Below are 19,576 nucleotides of genomic sequence, written 5' to 3'. Positions count from 1 at the left end.
CTTGGGTGCTTCACTCAGCCACCCCCAAGTCACAGCCAGGGTGGAAAGGAGCACAGGGGGCTGCTCTCCCACATGCCCGGGACCAAACCATCCTCTCCAGATCGCAGCACAGCACCTTATCCTGACCGGGGGCTAGCACAGAGGGCCCTCCCCACGGGGCACAGCGCCTGAGGCCTCACCCTGCCCGCCCTGGCACAGAGGGAACGCGCACACCTACCTGGACCCTCTGAGGCCGAGGGGACAGCGGCACCCCTGCTCCCACCGCGGGGCTCCTCCAGGCGGGTCAGAGCGCCTCAGCGGCCGCCGCAGCCTCACCACACCCCCTCAGCCCCTCGCCGCCGCGAAGCCCCCTTCCAAAATGGCCGCCGCCCTCCATGGCCGCCCCACAAGATGGCCGCCGCCCCCAACGGCTCCCGACGGCCCCTGCGCGGCCGCGCCCGCCCGCCTTCCCCGCTGCGGCCGCGCACTACCCCAGCCCGGCCTGGCCCGACCCGGTGGGCGCAGAGAGGCAGAGACGAGTCCCCGAGGCGCCATGCTTTATTCTCAGGGGTGGAGAAGAAAAGGAAGGGAGCTCGGGGGACGGGGCGGCCGAGGGGAGGGGGGGATGTTCGCGGGCAGGCGGCCCGGCAGGGCCAGGCCGGGCGGCACTAGCAGGAGGTGAAGGTTTTCCAGAAGAAGTTCTTGCAGGGGGCCTTGCGGTCCCGCTGTGATAGCTGGGCAAACCGGCCCAGCACCGCCCGCTCCTCCTCCAGCTTGCCCTCCTCTTCCACGTCCGGGGAGGCCGCCTCGCGCCCCGCGTCCACGCTGTCCAGCAGGCCCGCCAGCATCTTCAGGATGGCGTCTTTCCGGACTGTGCTCTGTTCCTGTGGGCAGAGAGCAGGGGAAAGTGATGGACGGAGGCCCTGTCCCCCACGGCCGTTGAGGCAGGGGGTTGTTGCAGTGTGCAAACATCCCCTGTGGGGTCCCTTCTCATTTCTCTGCCTCCCCTGGTGCCCTGGCCTCGGAGCTGATGCTTTTCCCATCGGCAGAGCTCTGCTGGAGCTGGGGAGTCTGTGGCTGCAGAGGTCACTCTTCCCTTCTGTCCCCTGTCCAGCTCAGCCGGCTGGAGGGGGCGAGGCACACGTGCCATGTTATAACTGGAAAAGAGCTGCTAACAAATAGGCACGAATTGTTTGTAAAGTCCCTTGCTGCCTGCACTAATTAAATTTCATTGAATGCCAAACTGCCTTCTCTCCTAGTAAGCCCGTGCTCCCTTCACTGCTCTGACTGCCCAGCATCCACTGTGGGAAGATAAGGGAAGAGGCACAGAGTCCTGAGCGATATTAAATTAAGCGCACCGGGGGCTGCAACCCACTGTAAAATGCTGAGAATGAAATATAACAAAGGAGAGGGCTGGGTCGGTGGGGAGAGAGAGAGACCCTAAGTATCTGGAGCAAAATATTTAATCAGTGGAGACAGGCAGCTTGTATTTCAAGAACAAGAACCCATATTTCAATAGGCTGACCTTGGGGGAAGGCAGAATGAAAGAGGAGTTGCGGAGCTCCATCCCTCTGCCACAGCAGTATACAAAAGAGCACAGCCTGTGGTTTGGGGCTTGAGGCATTTCCATCAGTAATAAGCTGTGAGTTATCTTGTTTCTCTTAACTTTACATCCAGCAAATCTGAGGAATTACCTCTTGCCTGAGTATTCCTGGTCTCTGTGACTCATTAGCGGAGACAGCTGGTACAGGACAAGCTGGGATAGATGGTTTGACAGGAACAGATCCTATTTCCCATGCAGATGGGAATCTTGGAAACACATGTCCACGTCACTTCTCACAAATGCCTTGTTTACTGCTGGGACTGCTGTATCTATCTGCTGGCTCTGTCAGCACCAGAATTTGCTAAGGACCACTTGGTGAGCAACTCAAAAGATGGATAAATACAGGCAGCAGCAATTATTTTGAATTTACATTACAGAATGTTTATGGATATTTTTTAATCACTTTCTTAGCTCTAGTAACTAACCCTGCTTCCACACAAGAGAAACTGATGCACAGAAAAATTACATGCTATGTTTGGAGCAGAAGAAAAGATAAAAGCCAGCTTGTGCCAGTCCTGATTCCTACTCCTGTGCTGCAAGTACAGAAATGTCTTGAGCCTTTGGGAGATGGACTGGGACTGGGGAACCCAGCGAAATGTCTCTCCTGGGTCATGTCTTCCTCGTAAGCTTCTTTCCTAGCTGTAAGTGCTATGTTTTGAAATAACCTGCTCCAAGCAGAGCCAGCAGCTTCAGACTCAGGGGTGGGGAAGGCAAAGCTCAGCCTGCTGTTAGGGGATATTCCTTACGCATGATCGGCTGTGGCTCTTAGTGAAACTAGGCAGCTCTTCCCCTGCACTAATCCACTGCTAACATCCTTTCTGCTTGTAGCTGTTCCCGAGCTGCAAGAGACCAAGAATCTTTCGCAGCAGCTAGAGATCTTAGCACAGGTGGGTTGAGGCACTCCTTTGGGTAGCTGCTCAATTCCCTGTACTACATCCACCAGTGCATCAGAATGTGCAGATCTTTCTTTTGCGTTGTTATGCATTTTATGGTGGTTTATATGTAAAATCCTGATATTCTTCATACTTAAAACATTTGTCTGAGTTACAGCAGTGGTGACTGTAGGGATTGGTTCATCAGTATCTAACAATTTTTCAGTTTGTAGAATGCTCTAAAGAGAATCATTATATCTATTATATCATTATTTTTTAAGCAACAGCGTGTAGAAGACTAAGAGTCATTATGCTTGAATCCGTTTTTACCAAAGCCTTATTTACCGGTTTATTCCCTACAACTTGTTTCTTTTTTCCCCTACAGCTAGGATTTGCACCACAAAGAGTTTACTTTTTAAGTACTGGATTTGTTATTGTAAGAATGTACAGCTGAAAGTTTACAGTTATCCCCAGAAGGGTTAATCCCAGCCAGCTGCAGAAGCCCTGATCTCTAACAGAATGCTAGCCCTAGCACCTCACACTATACATTTCTTTCTTGCAGCCAGTTTTGTTGTTAATGGGATGTGAGCCCACTCCTGAAGCAGTAAGACACTGATGGATGAGCTGGAGCCAACGCTAAGACAGGAAAAACGATGTGGATACGCACAAAGGAGAAGTTAGTGCCTTTGAAACCAACACTGGAATCCTTCACTTCTCTGGGTAGCTCCTCTGCAGGACTGAAATAACAGCAGCCTTATGGATACAGCTGTGAACCGGACTGGCAGAGTGCAGGGTGATTAACCACAGCTCAGAGGAACCTCAGGGATGGCAAGGAACATGCAGGTGAGGAAACTGCGGGGCGAGGGCAAGCGGAACAGAGCGCTTGCTTGTGATTATGTTATGCTATTGCTTCCTACCCCTTTGGCTTCTTAGGGAAATAGTCCAGCAAAACAAAGTTATTATTTTGCCAGTTGGTAGGATAATTATATTGCTATAATAAGTTCTGCCACTGCATAGAGCTGTGCTGGTTCAGAGTGTAATTATTCTAGCAGAACTATGTCAGTATAACTCCCCTTGTGAATACTACTCTGGAAAAAGCAATTTTATTCTGATATAATTACTTCATTTATTATTCCTCTGTTACTTTCCTACTGAACCCATCTTTTAAACATTTGTCCTTCCCATGAGTCCTATTTAAAATATCATCTCCCTTGATCATTTTACCAATTACGTATCTTTTCTCTCCCTCCCTAGTACTCTGCTTTATTCTCTCAAGCTGCACTCTTTCAGCAATATTATTTTCTCCTTTTCCCTCTCCTCTCTGCTCTGTTCTTTTTGCTAGTCTTTGCTTAGCTCAGACTTCACTTTTGCAGCTCTCTGGCATCTGCCCTGCTAACTTTCCTAAATAAACTGGCTAGTAAGCTGTAGTAATAGCCCATGCTTCAGCAGTGCATGAAGCTGTAGTGCCTCGGAATATAGAGAGGTGGAAGAGTTGTTTGCATCAGGTAAAGCCTAATTGCCCTTATTACCCCTCCCCTGGCTCCAGCCTGCTTCTTCATGCTCCCACCTCACCGAGCTCCTGCACAGGGTGCGTTATACTCACCCTAGTGTTCTGTATTGCGAGTCTCTCTTCTCCGGGCAGTGCAGTGGCTCTCACGCTCCACACCAGCAGCAGAACGGACACCAGGCTGGCCACCAGCTGCATGATGTACAGGCTGTGACTACTGCGCTGAATTAGGAAGACTGGGAGAGGGAGCTGTTTCTGGGCTCTCTTCTGCCTCAGACAATGGCTGCAGCCCCTTTTATAGCCCTCCCCCTAGCCCAGTGGGTGACGCAAACAATTAAGTCTATATCAAAGGCAAATTAGACTTTGGAGAGGTTGTTAACACTTGGCTGCTTGAGTGGGATACTTCAGTGCCTCTGGGCTTTCCATGTGCCAGACCTGCAGAGACTGAAGAAGCAAAGGTTTGGGACTCTCCAGTACCATGCTGTTTCTTCACCCCGAGAAATTGTAGGCACTATCTGTGCCCCTCCTAGTTAGCTGAATTCTGCTTGGGAACATAATGTTGGATAGAATAGGCCAACAGCTTGCACAAACCTCTGGCCAATGCTAGATGATTCAGAGGGAAGAGGTAAAACTTCTGGCTACCAGTACTTAGATATGGGCTTGGACCCTCAGCCTGTGTGTCCAAACAGCTGCAGACTCTAGGGGTATTTGGATCTGGATCTCTGCATCCAGTGATGCATCTCACTGTGGAATGCCAATATGCCTGGCTTTCCCTTTACGGTAACATGGGGACACAGGCTGCAGCTATGCAGTAATATCATCTGTCTTGTAAATGTCCGTAAGACTACCTGGAAGCCACTTGGAGGTTACTGGGTTTTGTTCCTAGTATTGTTTCAATACATCTTGAACCTATCCCAGAAGTATAGGTCAACACAGTGAATCCTGACTTGCAGGTGCTGGGTTTAAATGTATTAAAGGGAAAACGAAGTACTGAAAGGCTGGCCAGAGCTGGAGCTGCTCTGCTCAGTGAGGCTTCAGAAAAAGGCTCATGGTATGCTGGCAATGACTGCAGGCTGCTTCGAGTAAGTTCCTACCGTTTCTGAGCTCTGGTTAGCAGTTGTTAATAGCTTAATAAAGCTTCTCCCTTTGCCCAAAACGCTGTCCTACCAGTGAGATTAGTTTGTGGGCCAGCAGAAGGTGCTATTAAGCACTGCTATCTGCTTTGCATTGCCCCCATCATGCGGGGATGGCATCCACTGTCACATGCCTGTGAGGTGCAGAGACAGAGCTGAGATCCCATCTCATCACTAGCCCTTTCTCCCGAAGCACTTGCCTCAGGGCAAGTCCTCTTCTGACCCTAACAACAAACTACAGTCAAAAGGTAAATTGTTATCCTAATTTAGCACATTAAAAAAAACCCACAGGGAGGTAACTTGGCCAAGGGGAGGCCACGGCAGAACTAAGAACAGAAGGCAGAAAAACCTGTTCCCCACTTCTACCACTTACCAGCGTTACAGTTCCTGGAAACAGCATGATGAAGCTTTGCCTGCAAATAATCCAGCTCCTAATGCCAGTTACACCACCCTGGATGCTCTTGAGGGAAAAGATGCCATCACTTCCATGCATATTGGAAAATAAATGCTGGATTCCTTCACTGAAAGATACAAACAAAAAACCTTTTCTGAGTCATATGGACTTGTGAGGAAAGGACAATCTAGCAATTTCTAGAAATCAATTTTCCTCAGAAAACTTTGTAACCTCATTGTTTCTCACCCCTCCACCTCCCCCTTGTGAGAGCTGGCTTCCATGCACCAGTTTCAGATGAAACATTATCTGTTTCCTTTTAAACTGATCTTGCTAGTTTATCAGAATTGCTGTGTTAGCCCTTCGTAATGGATTCTGTCAAACACTTCCCAGCCAGTCTGGGGCTCGAGACAGAGAGCAGTGAAGTACCAGGCTCCAGCAAGCAGACAAATTGCAGGGACTTGCCAAATGACCCACAGCCGATTTGCTCCAGGAGAGGTAAAAGTGGGAGAATAGCAAATGGAGAAAGCACACTTGGTTGCTCAAGAGGAATGAAGGGCAGGTACCTGTGAGGGTGAGATGTGCCTGGGCTGACAGGCAGGCAGAAGGTGAATCCCGTACTGTTGGTTATGAGGCAGGACTAAACCTTGTGGGCCTACTAGCCCAAAAGCTAGACAGACAGCAGAAGCATGCTGGGGGCCATCTGGTCTAACCAAACTGCTTGTTCTAATAAATATGGTTTTGTTTGCAGCTTTGCCTTCTGAATGGGCTGTTTTCTATAAAGCTTCATTGAGAGAATGGGGTCACAAGTATGACAATGCTCTTCTGCCAAAAAAGGGATGATGTGCTGAGTCAGAGGTCAGCTTCTGGGGAGGCCCACAAGGATGTAAACAGTGACCAGGCTGCCATGAATCTGTCCTGGGATTAAACAGCAGTAATAAAATAATTGTAACCTCTTGAGGGGGTTGGCTTTGGAGAAGGTTTCTGCCACCACCAAACCTGTGGACCTGCTGACGAGCACAGCGCAGCCAAAACCTGTACTTCTAGCCTGGGCAAGGCTGTGTGTCTCTTCCCAGCTGGGAGGGAGGGGATTAGGGACACATCAAAGCACTTACACTCTAGTGCCCACAGTAGGACTGGATCTCTAAATTCAAAAAAGTTCCCTCCAGGCTCTGCTACAGCATCCCTCCGTATCAGACACCTCTTTTCCAGATTCCTCTATCTTCCCTGGTGCCCTTCCCTTTTCCCACATTCCTCCTGCTGCTTACCCTACATTGGTCTGTACTCCTCAAGCTCTGGTCCTCTGGCCCCTTTGCAGAGACCCTGCTGGTTCTGCTACCACCACTGCTGACCACCTCCCCATCACAGGCTCTAGCACCATCTCCTTCTCCAAAGGAAGTAAAATAACTCTGTGGGGATAAAATTTGCTCTTTTTAGTAACTGGAAAGAGTTCAACATATAGCACCGGAATTGTACCTCACTCCTACTGTTCCCTGTCGCATTGGCTGTCTGACCTTTAAGAAGGCCCCAGTCATTTTTTTTGCCAACCCTTAAATGCTTATCACTCTGTACAGGAAAGGTTAAATAAATAAACATTTCTGACAATTCTTTCCTTGATTTCCTCTTATCGCTTTCTCTCTCCGTTATCTGACTCACCCCTTGAGAAGTCTTCTTCCTTGATGCTGTCTTCTGTCTGGAGTTGCACATGGTCTGAGTGAGTTTCTACCACTTTACAGTGAGGGTAGATCTGTCTGAAATCAGCATAGCCGTGAACACATCCATGGGAACCTGGTAAGGGTGGGGATGCTCCAGAAGGAAGTTCAGCATACAGTAACTTGAAAAGGCCTGGCTATCCAAGGATTTTGGCTCACAGTTAGCATGGCTTCAGCAGAGATGCAGAGTGGGTTCAGAAGTACAGCAGAATATGCTTACACAATCACATAAGACAACCTCCATCTTTTTGTGATTAAGGGTGCACAAGCAACATGCCATGGGAGAGGTTTTATCTTTCAAGAAAGAGGTCCCTGACCTCTCCTCAGTGCGTCTGTACAGCAGCGAAGACTGGGCATTGCTGGAATACAAAAGCTAAGACTATGTCTGGCACCAAATGCCACATTAAGGAACGAGATAATTTCTCAGTTGCTTTCCTCTATGACCTGGATATTTGCCATCTTCTGCCCATTTGTTGCCTGGGTTCAGATCACCATGCAGCAGAATTGCATCAGGCTTCCAGAACAAAGTCTGGTTCCCAAAGGTGAGGCACTCAGCTGCAGCTGAAGGAAGGGTCCAAATGCTTCTGCTTTCCTGTCATTGGAAACTTTTCTCTCTGCCCTCAAGAGTCCCTAGTTGCAAAGGGCAATGCAATAAATAAAGCAATAGTCAGCTGACAGTTGTGAGCCTTCCTGGAAGGGGAAACTAATTTGTTCATGGGCCTGAAATCACAGCTCATTTATCAGGCCAGGCTTGCAGTATTCCCTCACACTGCGCTCCCCAGGGGCCCCCGAGAAGCATGCAGGTGGCCGTTCCAGCCATGGCTTTTCATCGGCACTAATCTAACAAACCGAAGGAATAGACTGCGTGAGCGTGGGCTGGAGCCTACTGCTCCCACTCATCTCTGATAAGAGCTGCAGAGCAGGTGCAGGGAGGAGGAGGGGAGTACCGCAGGGATGCTGCTGTCAGAGCACGCACGACTACAAGCCTGTTACAGCTCTCTAGGGAGGTGGAGCAGGGGGAGTTGTGCTACCTTCTCTGTCTGTCGACCCCAAAGGGACTGCAGGAGGATGAAGGGAGGGTGAGTGTAATGCTTCAGTGGTATGCTCAAAACCTTCTGTTATTTTAAAATGCACGCAAAGTTAAACATTTCAGTTATTCTACCAAAAATCTTCCTCAAAAATAACTGCATGCTATGAAACACTTCTATTTCACTATGTTCCACTGAAAATGTTTTGCCCGGCTCCAAGTAGGAGGCATTTCAGGCTGTGAAGCAGACTGAGGACACCTGGGGTTACTGCCCACTGATGTATGAACTGAGCTCTGTTACACCAGACTCGTCCTGTTGATGGCAAGATTGGCGGGACAAGACTTGGATGGAAATGTTTCTTTACCATTTGGATTTCCTGAGGGATCGCACACGCGCTGCGCCTTGTGGGAAATCAGTCAGAAAGACCTCACCAGGGACATTAACACGCGGGACTGCCAGCACCGCAGCTCGGCTGGGAGAGCTTTAAACAGGGATTCACGCGCTCCATGTACTGTGGGGTTCTGGTTACTCCTCTCCTACGGCTGCAGGGGGATGAAACACATGCAGGGTCATCACATACATCATCTTGCCCTTAACCCAGAATTAGCTTTGTTAACCAAACTCCTTCTCAGAAATGCCTGGCCGTGGGCTGCTGCAGCAGCCGTTCAGTACCAAGGAGAGGGCAGCCCCCTGCTCCAGCCAGCCCTCCGTCCTCACCACCGGCACTTCAGACCCCATTAGCTACGAAACTGGCATCCCTGAAAGGCCTGCCACCGAGATCCCTAACATTCATAAGAATCTCCCCCGCCTTTATCTGCTTCACGCATCACTGTGCTGTAATTGAGAGTCCCTGGCTCTAATTCCCCACCTTTTGCATATTTTAAAAGCACTTAAACTCCATCCCATACGTGACCAGGAAAGAGCATCACCTAGACTTCTCAGTATTTAACTTGGTTAAATTTCTCATCTGACTTTTTAACAACATTTTGTCTGACTCTTTTACTAGACCTGAGCTCCTGTTTCATGCTTTTGTCCACACACTTCCCTCTTCTTCCCCCACCATTTTATCAAAAGAACTTTCCTCTCCCTGAACTTGGTGGCACTTGTTATTACTTTTTTGACTGTTTGCTTACTGAGGCTGCTGTTCTCTGATGAAAGATGAAGTGCCATTCTGACTTCAGCAGTCTCTTGCTCCAGCCAAGCTCCATCAGTAATTCAACCAGGCCTCGATAACATTAGCTCTGGATGAATACAACACTCATGCCGATTAACTGGCTGAAAAGGCTCAAGAGATACAGGCAAAAGATTTCTCTTAATTTTTTTAAGCTCTTTTCTGAACTTCTAAAAATTGAGTTATTTCAATGAGTAAAGCACAGAGCAGGGAGTCTGACATAGTTCGAAAGGCGCCAAGAAGCTTAAGCAATTGATGTGCTAAAGCCCATCAAGCTCTGTTCCTTCGCTTGTCTCCACCTGCTCGGACTGATACTACATTGTACATTACTTGGGACAAAGCCTATCCCTGTTCATATGCTCCTAGCTTAATAAGATGCTGGAACATAACTGCAGCATGTCTAGACAAACATCTTTATGGATCTTTGCTTATAAACAGCCTCGCTTGACTAGCCTTGGGCAAAAGCCAGCTACATCTCCAAAAAAGTTACTCAAGTATTTTAGTTGCCCACCTGGAGACGCTGCAAAGATTGCTTTCGAGCGTTCAGTGCTCAATTCTATATGAGGCCCCATTAGTTTTCTCCTGTTGGGCACTACCCAAATCGCCAGTCTCTTTTCAATCCCCAGCGTCCTTGGCCACAGCAGCCTGCAGTGTAACAGCTCAAACCTCATACATTTGTGGAAGGGATAATCAATCTGTAGACTCAGTTGCCCGAGAGATGACTGCCATGCCAAATACCATTCTAGCAGCTTAAACGGCATGTAGACCTTGTGGCAGCTCTCAGCACAGGGGTGACCAACAGTCACAAAGCACTCAGGTGGAACTAGCTGTAGATGCACAAACTCTTGCTCCCTCGCTTGCTGCACTGTTAATGAGTGCTTGATTCAGGCACTGATCTCTGTCTGTTGCAAGGCACTGAGGTATTCAAACCTGCCAGTAAAGAACAGTGATTTGGAGTTACTCAGAAACTATATATAGGACCCTATGGGGACAGAGTATGTGTGACTTAGATGGCAAACAGCCTTGTCTTCCTGCTCTCATCACTGGCCGCTCACTGAACTTACTTACAAATTTGGAGAGAGCTCAGAGAAACAGAAGGAATAATTAGCTGCGTGGGGGCTAGTAACAGGTTTGAGGAAGCTCTTTCCCTCCTGGGCATTGTTGTACTCACCAAGGGTGGGTGGAAGGCTTGAACTTGTTACTAGTTGGCAGCTGCTCTAAGGCCTTCCTGGACTACAGTCCTGGTCTTGATTCCCATTCCAGGGGAGCAAAAGTGCCAGAGGGCTGAATGGGGTTGAGGTCGCTCAGCAATTTAAACAGGAGTAGCTGGAACCAGCCTCCATTACTGGCCTGCTCTTTATAGGAAAAGTACAAGAGTTGAGCAATGAAAATGCCTCAATAGCCCTAACTAATCAGTAGCTGTGGGAGAAAGGAGACAGCTACTCAGACAGTTAAAGAAACAACATGGGTGTAATCTTCTCAACACAAGAATACAAAGGAGATCTAGACTCAGCTCTGCAGCTTAGCAATGCTTTGCAAACCCTTGTGACCACAAAGAAACTGTACTGATACTGGTAGTAGAAGGGGGCATGGGGAAAGAAGTAGTAAGTCTCATCAGAAAGGGGAGAAAGTAGGAGGGTTGGTACTGACACCACAGAAGTCCCTTGCTGTAGGCACACAGTGGCTGCACCACCGATGCTGTTTGTAGGGTCACAATTATGGTAAAGCCCAACCCCAGCCTTTGCAACAGTCTGCTCCTTCTAGTTTTCTCTTATCAAGCCAAAAAGCCTTCCTCAGAAGGAGCTTTTTTGTCTTCTCCAGATGCCACCTAGCGACTGTTCCCAGCCTGTTCAGCTTGAGTTCAGGCCCTCGGAGCCACTAAGCCACTGCAATTTTTGCAGAGGGAAGGATGGTACAACTGAGTGGGGCCAGTGATTGACAGGAATTACGTGATGCTAGCAGGGAGATGGACAGCTAGAAAACAGCTTAGAAAGCTGTACTAGAGGCAGCATTTGGACAAGAGAATAGCTTGGATAGAAGGTACTTCTGCAGCATAGAGGATGACAGAAGCTGGAGCTATTATGCAGTCAGGTTACAATACAAAACACGCAATGGGGTCACTCTTCAGAGCTTATTTTTGATGGTAACTTGTCATCCCTAGAGACAAGGGAGAGAGGAAGTCAGACCAACTACAGAGCACCCCTGGATGTTTTCTGACAAGCACAGCAAACTTTCAGGATCTCTGTTTCCACCCCCACTTTCCCCAAAGAAGCACACCGACCCACACTGATGTCACCTTAACCAGAGCCGAGTGTTTAATTCATTGCAAAGGAGTGACAGCCGCACAGTGGTTGTGCTGGGAAGATACCCACTGCACAGCGGTGGTACGGAGTCTTTAAAACAAAAGTAAAGAAGTGGAGGCAGATCCATCTCACAACAGAGTACAACGAAAAACAACTTACGCATCTGGGGATTCTGGGGGCAGCATTAGAAGTAATGATGCCTCCTAAGGACTAGCAAATACCCAGGCCTGAGGCATCCCAGCATGACTGAGATGAGAGATTTGTCAGCACAACTGACTCCCCAACATCAGTACTTAACAGCAGGCAATGGATCTAAGGTTTGTTTTTTATATATATATATTTATATTTATATATATAAAGCGCCTATCACCATATTGATAAACATTCTTTGGAACCACTCTGATGGCAGAGGTAAGAACAGCAGTCAGCCTGTTAGTACCTCAGCACTTCTGTTTTCAACCAATTAAAAAAAAAAAAAAAAAAAAGCCACAAGACTTTGCTGCCAGCCTGCCTGGCTGGTGTTTAATACTGCTACTCCATCAGGGTTGGAGGGAGACCTATTGTGAATGGCAACAGTTTGCACTGTGACTTCTCCAACTGTGCTGCAGAACAGTACAGGTGTCACAGAAGGGCAGTGGGACATGAAGGCTCAGACCCGTTACCAGTCAAAACGTCTCAGCAGCAGGGAGCTCCTATTAGGAGAGAGCAAGCTAACTTTGCGCACAAAGCTCTCGCTCTCTGTGCTTAAGGCTGAGTCAGTGACTCTTCTGGATTCTTCCCAGGTTTCAGAAGATCACCAGACAGAAATACATGTCAGTTATAAATATATCATGTCAGTTGCAGGGGGTGGAGGTGGGAGGGGGGCGCAGGGAGGGGAGAATTTAGAATGGGTGCAGGGAGGAGAGAAAGGAAAAAGACATCTTACGTTTCCAGCACTGGAAAGAACAGTTTTGACCTCACGCAATAAGTCACTGGACCTTTTCAATAGTCTTATCTGGCTTATGCCCCATCATCTTTTAACACATCATCAAAAGGAATGTTGGCTGGCAAAGGGTTAAACAATCCCACACAGTGGAGAGCAAATCTGCAGTCTGCTGGGAAGGTCCCCACCACATCACTGACGATCTCAGGGTCCAACTTGAAGGAAGGAAGCAGCTTCTCAGGCTCACACATCGCTCAGGGCCTGGAGACAGCCAAAGACAAAAAAGTGTCAGGATGGACCTGCTGCAGCTCTACCAGTCCTCAACAGAAACGTGGCTCTGAAACGCAACCATGGCATTCGCCTTCGTCCCTAGGACGCTCTGAGGAGTTTTTTTCTGGAACCTGCAACTGCAACCCAGTTAGGAGATGACGGAATGATGCAGGAATACAGACTATCCTTCAAGAAGGCAGACTACGCTAGAGCATCCTTTCTTTACCATCTGGTTTGCACTGGAAACCACCACCACATTTTATCTAAGACTTTGGGAGCACAGAACGGGAAACACCAAACTCTGCAAGCTCTTGGACTTAGTTTTGGTAGGTGAAGTAGGAGTGATCTGCCATGAAGGCATGGGACAGCAACACAAAGAACAGTTCCAAACCAAACTCTACTCTTCCCAGACTGACTCATACTCTGCTATGTCATACAAAATGCCATCCTGCTCCGACTTGCTCACAGAAGCCTTTAGGGCTGCAGGAAATCCTCAGTCCTGTATACTCCCACTTCTGCTGAAGCAAAGTCATACCTTGTCCTTGATGGAGGAATAGCAGCGCAGCCTCGCTTACCTTCCGTGCAAACTCTGGCAGAATGAAAGCTGCCCGATGAATGTCAGAGTTGTAGTATTTCAGACTCCTCTCCTCTACTTGTTGCTGTGAGAGCTGCTGCACAGGCTCCCGGAAATTTGTGTTCTGCAATAAAGAAGCCAGGTAGCTCTGTAGCGTTTGGGTAACGAGCAAAAGGCTGTGTGACAGGCATCCTGATTCATGGCAGAGAACCAAGAGGACTCGCAGGAAAACAGATGACTTTCTGTTCTAGTATGAGGTCAAAGGTTCTGCACAGCTCCAGCCCCAAGGGCTAGAGTTTACGCTCCGTACTTCGTGTGACTAGCCCTTATTCACAGATGTCAGCGTATGAGGTCAGACTGCACGTGAGCCATGTGCCAGATGAAGCTGTCAGATTGTGCCTGAGCATCTAAGAAGCAACGCTTTTGCTCTCGAGAGGAGAATCCACATCTGTGTTAAGCCAGGCACAGTGCATGCTGCCAGTGCCCCAGATAAATAAAATACAGCAGCAGAAGTGCCACTGGCTCCCTGAACCAATGCGACAGTTGCATTACAGGCTTGCTGTAAGGCAGCAGATTGGGAAGAGAGCAGACCTCAGTGGTCTGACACAGAGCCAGCCCACATCCTAACACTGACTCTCACTTGCAGGCTTCTGTATGAGCAGATTACCAGTCACAAGCTGATTCTTATCAAGCAGGTGCCTGCTTTATAACAGCCAGCATCACTAAGCCAAAGCCTTAACAGGCTCTGGAAATTGATAGTGGCTTCCTCCTCCCTCCCAAGTTTGATGTACTAGAGAGAAAACCTTGTCCTTTTCTAAGGCAATTGGTTGCATTACTGGTCAGTTCTGCACTTCATTCAGCACTGAGCAAGCTACATTGCAGCTCTGGGGCCCTGGGCTGGCAGAGCCAGGGCCCAGCGTGAGCCTAGAGGCCCCACAGCTGGGAGAGAGAGCTCAGTGCAACAGCTCAAGCTCTGTAAGGGAGAGCCTGAGGCAGGCTCTGCAGGTCCTTTCACGGAGTGGAAAAGGGCACTTCAGGTGCCTGAAACTCACCGGGTTCTTGCTGCAGAGCATGAAGCCAATCTGCCCGCTGGGATACGTGGGGATGGTGCAATAGGCATATTCCACAACAGGGAACAGAGACTTGCAGAACTGACGCATCTCCTTAATGAGATCCAGGTGCAGCCACTGGCACTCACCTACAGGGAGAAAGGAAGACAGGATGCAAGGTGAGAGCTGCCCTCTTCTCTGCAAAGGCCTGTGCCAGGTTAACAGTGGTTCCAAGTCCAAACCTGCTCTACTCTGCACAGCTCATGCGGTTTCAAAGGCAAGATAAGACCCTTCCGCCAGTTTTGCCAAGCGCAGTCCAGCAGTTAACGAGTTGACGTATACAGATCAAAAACACTCCTGTACCTGGGAGCTGAAATGGATTTCACTCCCTGCGTCATGTCTCCCCAAGAAGAGAGTCCCCTTTGTGCCTCACACTTTCCATGCAATGATCTGGCATCCGTCTCTGCCCAGAGACAGCATCCTCACCTTGGCAGCAAAGAATCCCATCTTCTCGCAGTGCTGTCTTCATCAGCTGGTAGTAGGATTCTTTGAATAAGCTTTCTGCAGGACCTAGGAGAAGAGCGAGTAAAGAGAGATGTCTAGAGAGACTTAGATGGTAAGCTTCTAAGAGTTTTCTGAACACCCAGACTGCACAGGGACTGCTCTGGAGAAGAGACGTTTCAAATGGCTTCTCAGTGATCATAAGTGTTGGAGAGAATCTGGAAGCAAAAAGTTTTGACCTTGGGTGAACCCCAGCCTGCACCTAGTGCAGCAGAACCATCAGGATTTTAGCTTTGCTCAATAGCAAGCCCAGGACCTTTATCAAAGAAAGTCCTAGCAGCTGCCTCTTGCTTCAGCGAGCATTTTTTAAACTCAACTCCCGCTCCGGACTGCCTTTTAGAGACACCTCTCTCTGTGTTGACTATAGCAAGAGTGAAAGTGACTCAGGCACTCGTCATTAGGTCCCTAAAATGAGGCACCATAGCTATACTTGGTCCCTCTCTACCTCAGCTTTCCCCTTCAGAAATACAGCAACCTCACTACAGCCATCTTTAGGCTAGGCAGCTACACCAACAGCGTGTGAGCCACTGCTTCATTACTGGGCACATGTGCAAAGCTGTCTTTGCCAGCATAGTGCTCTATCCCCCATGGGATTATTGGACTCAAGGATCAACTCTCTACCAGAAGCAATAGCTGCTGGAGTTGAATTTTGAGGACAAAAACGTGACAGCTGGCTTGAAGCCTTGCTAATACAATTTTCTGGTCTTCATCCTTCCCTTTCTCTACCAAAAGAACCAAGTCAGTGACAGTCTTTTCACTTGAAAGGAGCCTGGGCAGGCTGGCATTACTTCCAGGAGGTAGGCAGAGGAGGAGTGTGGGAAGCAGTACCCTTTTATGGCCAGAATTCTTACCCATGGGGTCAGACGAGTCTGTGATAATCACATCAAAGGCTTCTTGATTTTGTTTCATGAACTCAAAACCATCTCCCACATGCAAGGTCAGCTTAGCACTGGAATACCCCACTGCCATCCCTGGGAGGTATTTCTTAGATACCTGGATCACATCCTGCAACACAGAGAGCACAAGTGGGTCAGTGGGCACTACAAGGAGCTACTTCTCAGGCTACTGTGCAGCTGCAGCTGAAAGAACAGCACAATGAGTCATTTCCTTCCATGCCTTCAGCACAAATCCAACTCGCTAGCTAGCTAGATATTCCAGAGCTGTCAGCGTCTTCAGCCAACAAGCTACACTCAGCCCTTTCCTATGGCCTCAAGGTTCAGTGACACTGTTGGTCTGTCCTTGCCAAACTCAACAAGAAGGACTTGGAGCTTCAAAAGCTCCCTGAGGAGCTAAGAGGATACGATTACAGATCTGACTGCTCTCTGCTCCTTTTCCTTGTGGACATCACTTGCAGAGGTGATCTCAACTAGAGACTTTTTTTTTTCTTCCTAAATAAAACCATGCCAGCAGGTTTCTGAATGCAAGATGAGAAATATTCCCACCTCTGCTCTATAGTCATTATAGCAATCCCCTTATAAGATAGTTTTCTCTCTAAACCAGCTACAATGGTTAGACAGCCGCTGCCCCAGGCCCAGCAACTGTACTGAACACTACCACCTTCTCACAGCTGGCAGAAACAAAAAAATATGCTGGTGTCAGGCAGTGCTTGTTCAAAACCAGGCGCATATGCCTACTTAGCTTGGCAGATAGCGTACACAGTCTCGTATGGCAGCATTTCCCATTCCTCATACAGCCCTGCTTTGAGGAGACAGCAAAACTTTCTAAAAAAGTAAAATATCAGAACAAACCGACTGAGAGGAGGAGGACCAACCCATCTATCACAGAAACAAATACCCCCCGCTTATTTCCTGCTTTCAGTCGCAGGAGGCTGCTTAACAAAGCGACCATCCTCCTCTGGCAGGGGGAGCACTCTGTTCTGCATCAGGGGAGAGGGAAAAGCAGCACCTTCACAAAGCCAGAGCTCTCCTTCTCCAGATCCCACGCTTGGCCCACGCTGGCCTGGAAGGGCCTCTGCCATACGTGTGTGAAACAAATCACATGCAAGAGGCAGCCAGCTGCCACGTAGATGACTCGTAAGGCAAAGAGGTGGCGCTGTCAGTGTCACGCCAGCAGAACCGGCAGCAAATGCACTCGCTGCTGACAAGGGACAGCAGGTGAAGCAGCAGCTCCTGTGGATGCTGTGAAGTAGGGCTGCTTTTTGCTGGGCAGCCTGCCCGTCTGGCCGAAGCCCCGGGGCACCTCCACGCAGCTGGGATCCCAACGCACCTCATCGATTTCGCACTGCACCACAGACTCCACGGTCGGGTGTTTCACCACCTCTCGCAGCACTCCCCCGTCACCGCCACCGATGATCAGCACCTGGGAGAGGAGAGGGGAGAAAACCGGCCATCAGCGGGGTCAGCTCACGGGGGAACTTTCACAGCGTGGCCTAAAGAGAACGGCTCGAAACCCAGCAGCCCTCCGGGCTCCTCCTGCCCCGGCACTTGGAGATGCGCTCCGGGGGCCTACGAGGGCTGCTTCTGTCAAGCGCCCAGCGTGGGTGCGCCAGAAACGACAGCCCACGCCGGCCTCTGGCCGCGGCAGCTCTGAAGGAAGGACAGGGGCTGGTCTGCGGGCCCCGGGGCCGGCTCGCAGGCCCCGGCTGGGGAGACCCCGCGGAGGGGGCCGGGGTCGACTCACCTTGCGGGGGTCGGGGTGGCTGCAGAGGGGCAGGTTGGCGATCATTTCCTGGTAGGAGAACTCGTCCCGCTCCGTGCACTGGATCACCCCGTCCAGGACCAGGACGTTGCCGTAGGTGGTGCTGGGCAGAGCGGGGAAGCGGGGTTGGAGCCGGCCCCGGCCCGGGGCCGCGCTCCCCCGCCACCAGGCCTCGCCGCATGGCGCTGGGCGCCGCAACACACCCCCCCCCCCCCCCCCCCCCCCGCCGCCGCCGCCGCCGCCGCCCCCCCGGGGCGCCCTCCCGGCCGCGCCGCACCTGCGGAAGACGAGTATCTCCTGGTAGCGGGAGCGCTGGTGGTGCAGGAGCTCCTCCACCTGCAGCGACATGGCCTGCCCCGGCCACAGCCGGCACGTTTCGCGGAACCAGCCCTCACGGATCAGCGCCGCCGCCCCGCGCTCCATCCCGGCCCGGCCGCCGCCGCCGCCGCCTGACCCCGCCGGCGCGGGAGCCGAGCAGAGGGGCCCACGCGCCGCCCCGCCCCCGGCCGCCAGCGCGCGCCGCCGCCGCGCCCCTATTGGCGGGCCGGGCCTCGCCGCGCCCCCATTGGCCCAGGGCGGCGGTGACGCCGTGGCAGCAGGCTAGGGCGGCCGGAGCCCCCGGGCCACGTGGGGCGGAGCCGCCCCCGCCCCGGGGCCGCCGGGCCCCCGCGCCCCCGGCCAAGGCAGAGCCCCGGCGGCGGGCACGAGACCGGGCGCGGCAGCCCGAGCGCTCGGCAGAGCTCCGCCGCCCGCGGAAAGGCGGGCGACCAACAGTTTTCGGGAAAAAAAAGTCTCAATTTGGACGTTTTAAGGGCTGGACGTTATGAAAGCAGACGCCTTTCCAGCGTTCGCAAGCGTTACGGCACGTGCTGCGGGAGCAGACTTCGGGAGAAATTCACCACGGTCACACCAAGAGCGGTTCTACCACCAGGTTGTGCAAAGATCCTGAACAACTGCTCCATGACAGCAAAATAGCCTTGGATTACGGGATTCCAGTGCTACAACTTCATATGATTCATAGCTGTAACCAGGTGAATAAAGCCTGTGTGGATCTGCCAGTCACTTCCATTAAAGACATTTCTAAAACCTGTGGCAGTAAGCCGCAACTCTCAAAGGGAAAAAGAAAAAGGCTAAAATTAAGATCATCCTTGAAATGTCACCTTGCATGGAATTTTAAGCAGCGGACTTAAAGAAACTACAGAAACTCCAATAATCTCTGCAGCCAGTGGGGCTTTTGGCAAGAGTTACTCGTTCTTCAAGTTACAGAAATATCAGAAGTGGTAAAGCTGACAAGAAGGGCAATTGGCAGCCCCTGCAAATGCATTTAGAGACAATTGCTATTTAACTGCCTCTTTTCAAAAACATTCTCCAACATTCAGCCATGCAAGCAGATTTTATGAGCAGAAAGGGACTCTGTTCTACCATTACAATGCTGCTCGGTTGGCGCTGTTCATACTAAGATACCCAAGGAGGAAAAACCCTCCTCTGTTCCTTCCACTCCCCAGAAATGTGTGAAAAGACTGAAAACAAACAAACAAAATCCCAAACCTCCTCACAGTCTTTGTAAAATAAAGCCCTCAGGTTAGGAACGGAGAGGGAAGTTTTTACCACTACGCGCTCAGTCCTTGCACCGAGCCCAACAGTCAGAGAAGTAAATTCTCTTGTTGCCAAAACAGGTGAGCACGAAACGGAAAATCCTTTGTCAGAAAAGGAAATCACAGAGTAAAGACAAGGCCTTTGGGAAACGGAGCAAGACCCAGTAATCCCGGAACCAGCTCTGCCACTGATTTAATGTGGCTTCAAGCAAGGTCCCATCAGCCCTACCCTTCAGCACTCCCGACTG

The 19,576-nt window shown here is 50.3% G+C and overlaps 2 protein-coding genes across 8 annotated transcripts; both read right to left on the bottom strand.

The window, feature by feature from the left end:
• Nucleotides 1-533: 533 nt before the first annotated feature.
• CORT (cortistatin) lies at nucleotides 534-7,132 on the bottom strand. 4 transcript variants are annotated; one of them, XM_009461028.2, is made up of 4 exons: nucleotides 6,754-7,132; nucleotides 5,468-5,615; nucleotides 4,058-4,153; nucleotides 534-863 (listed from the first exon to the last, which is right to left on the bottom strand). In XM_009461028.2, the coding sequence occupies exons 2-4, from the start codon at nucleotides 5,585-5,587 to the stop codon at nucleotides 648-650; spliced, it is 432 nt and encodes a 143-aa protein (XP_009459303.2). In that variant the 5' UTR covers nucleotides 5,588-5,615; nucleotides 6,754-7,132; the 3' UTR covers nucleotides 534-647. The 4 variants fall into 4 exon arrangements, with proteins under 4 accessions (XP_009459303.2, XP_087611605.1, XP_087611606.1 ...); XM_087755479.1 differs by lacking the exon at nucleotides 6,754-7,132 and adding an exon at nucleotides 5,720-5,749; XM_087755480.1 differs by lacking the exons at nucleotides 4,058-4,153; nucleotides 6,754-7,132 and adding an exon at nucleotides 5,720-5,749.
• Nucleotides 6,759-18,220, bottom strand: SRM (spermidine synthase). Of its 4 annotated transcripts, XR_015704332.1 has the most exons (11): nucleotides 18,011-18,220; nucleotides 17,716-17,836; nucleotides 17,302-17,394; nucleotides 15,927-16,080; nucleotides 15,001-15,084; nucleotides 14,518-14,663; nucleotides 13,467-13,589; nucleotides 12,625-12,882; nucleotides 9,359-10,746; nucleotides 7,142-8,767; nucleotides 6,759-6,894 (listed from the first exon to the last, which is right to left on the bottom strand). XR_015704332.1 is itself a non-coding variant. In XM_087755477.1 (8 exons), the coding sequence occupies exons 1-8, from the start codon at nucleotides 18,154-18,156 to the stop codon at nucleotides 12,865-12,867; spliced, it is 885 nt and encodes a 294-aa protein (XP_087611603.1). In that variant the 5' UTR covers nucleotides 18,157-18,220; the 3' UTR covers nucleotides 11,689-12,864. The 4 variants fall into 4 exon arrangements, 1 of the variants encoding a protein (XP_087611603.1); XR_015704331.1 differs by having other exon boundaries at nucleotides 7,142-10,746; XR_015704333.1 differs by lacking the exons at nucleotides 6,759-6,894; nucleotides 7,142-8,767; nucleotides 9,359-10,746 and adding an exon at nucleotides 10,767-11,553.
• Between the last annotated feature and the right edge of the window lie 1,356 nt (nucleotides 18,221-19,576).

The sequence above is a fragment of the Nipponia nippon genome, unplaced genomic scaffold (assembly GCF_047370975.1).
Source record: "Nipponia nippon isolate SJK-2023a ecotype South Korea unplaced genomic scaffold, ASM4737097v1 scaffold_19, whole genome shotgun sequence".
NCBI lineage: Eukaryota > Metazoa > Chordata > Aves > Pelecaniformes > Threskiornithidae > Nipponia > Nipponia nippon.
Note: the sequence above shows the minus strand (reverse complement) of the source record. Positions and strands in the feature narration are given on the sequence as shown.

Excerpts from the sequence above, each read along its gene's own strand:
- CORT (XM_087755479.1), bottom strand. Across the intron at positions 4,154-5,467 it reads TTCCAGGAACTGTAACGCTG|CTGGTGGCCAGCCTGGTGTC; the intron begins GTAAGTGGTAGA and ends TACATCATGCAG. Across the intron at positions 864-4,057 it reads TCGCAATACAGAACACTAGG|GAACAGAGCACAGTCCGGAA; the intron begins GTGAGTATAACG and ends CTCTGCCCACAG.
- SRM (XM_087755477.1), bottom strand. The coding sequence starts at position 18,156 with ATGGAGCGCGGGGCGGCGGCGCTGATCCGTGAGGGCTGGTTCCGCGAA. Across the intron at positions 17,837-18,010 it reads GAGATACTCGTCTTCCGCAG|CACCACCTACGGCAACGTCC; the intron begins GTGCGGCGCGGC and ends CGCTCTGCCCAG. Across the intron at positions 14,664-15,000 it reads TGGGATTCTTTGCTGCCAAG|GTGAGTGCCAGTGGCTGCAC; the intron begins GTGAGGATGCTG and ends TTCTCCCTGTAG.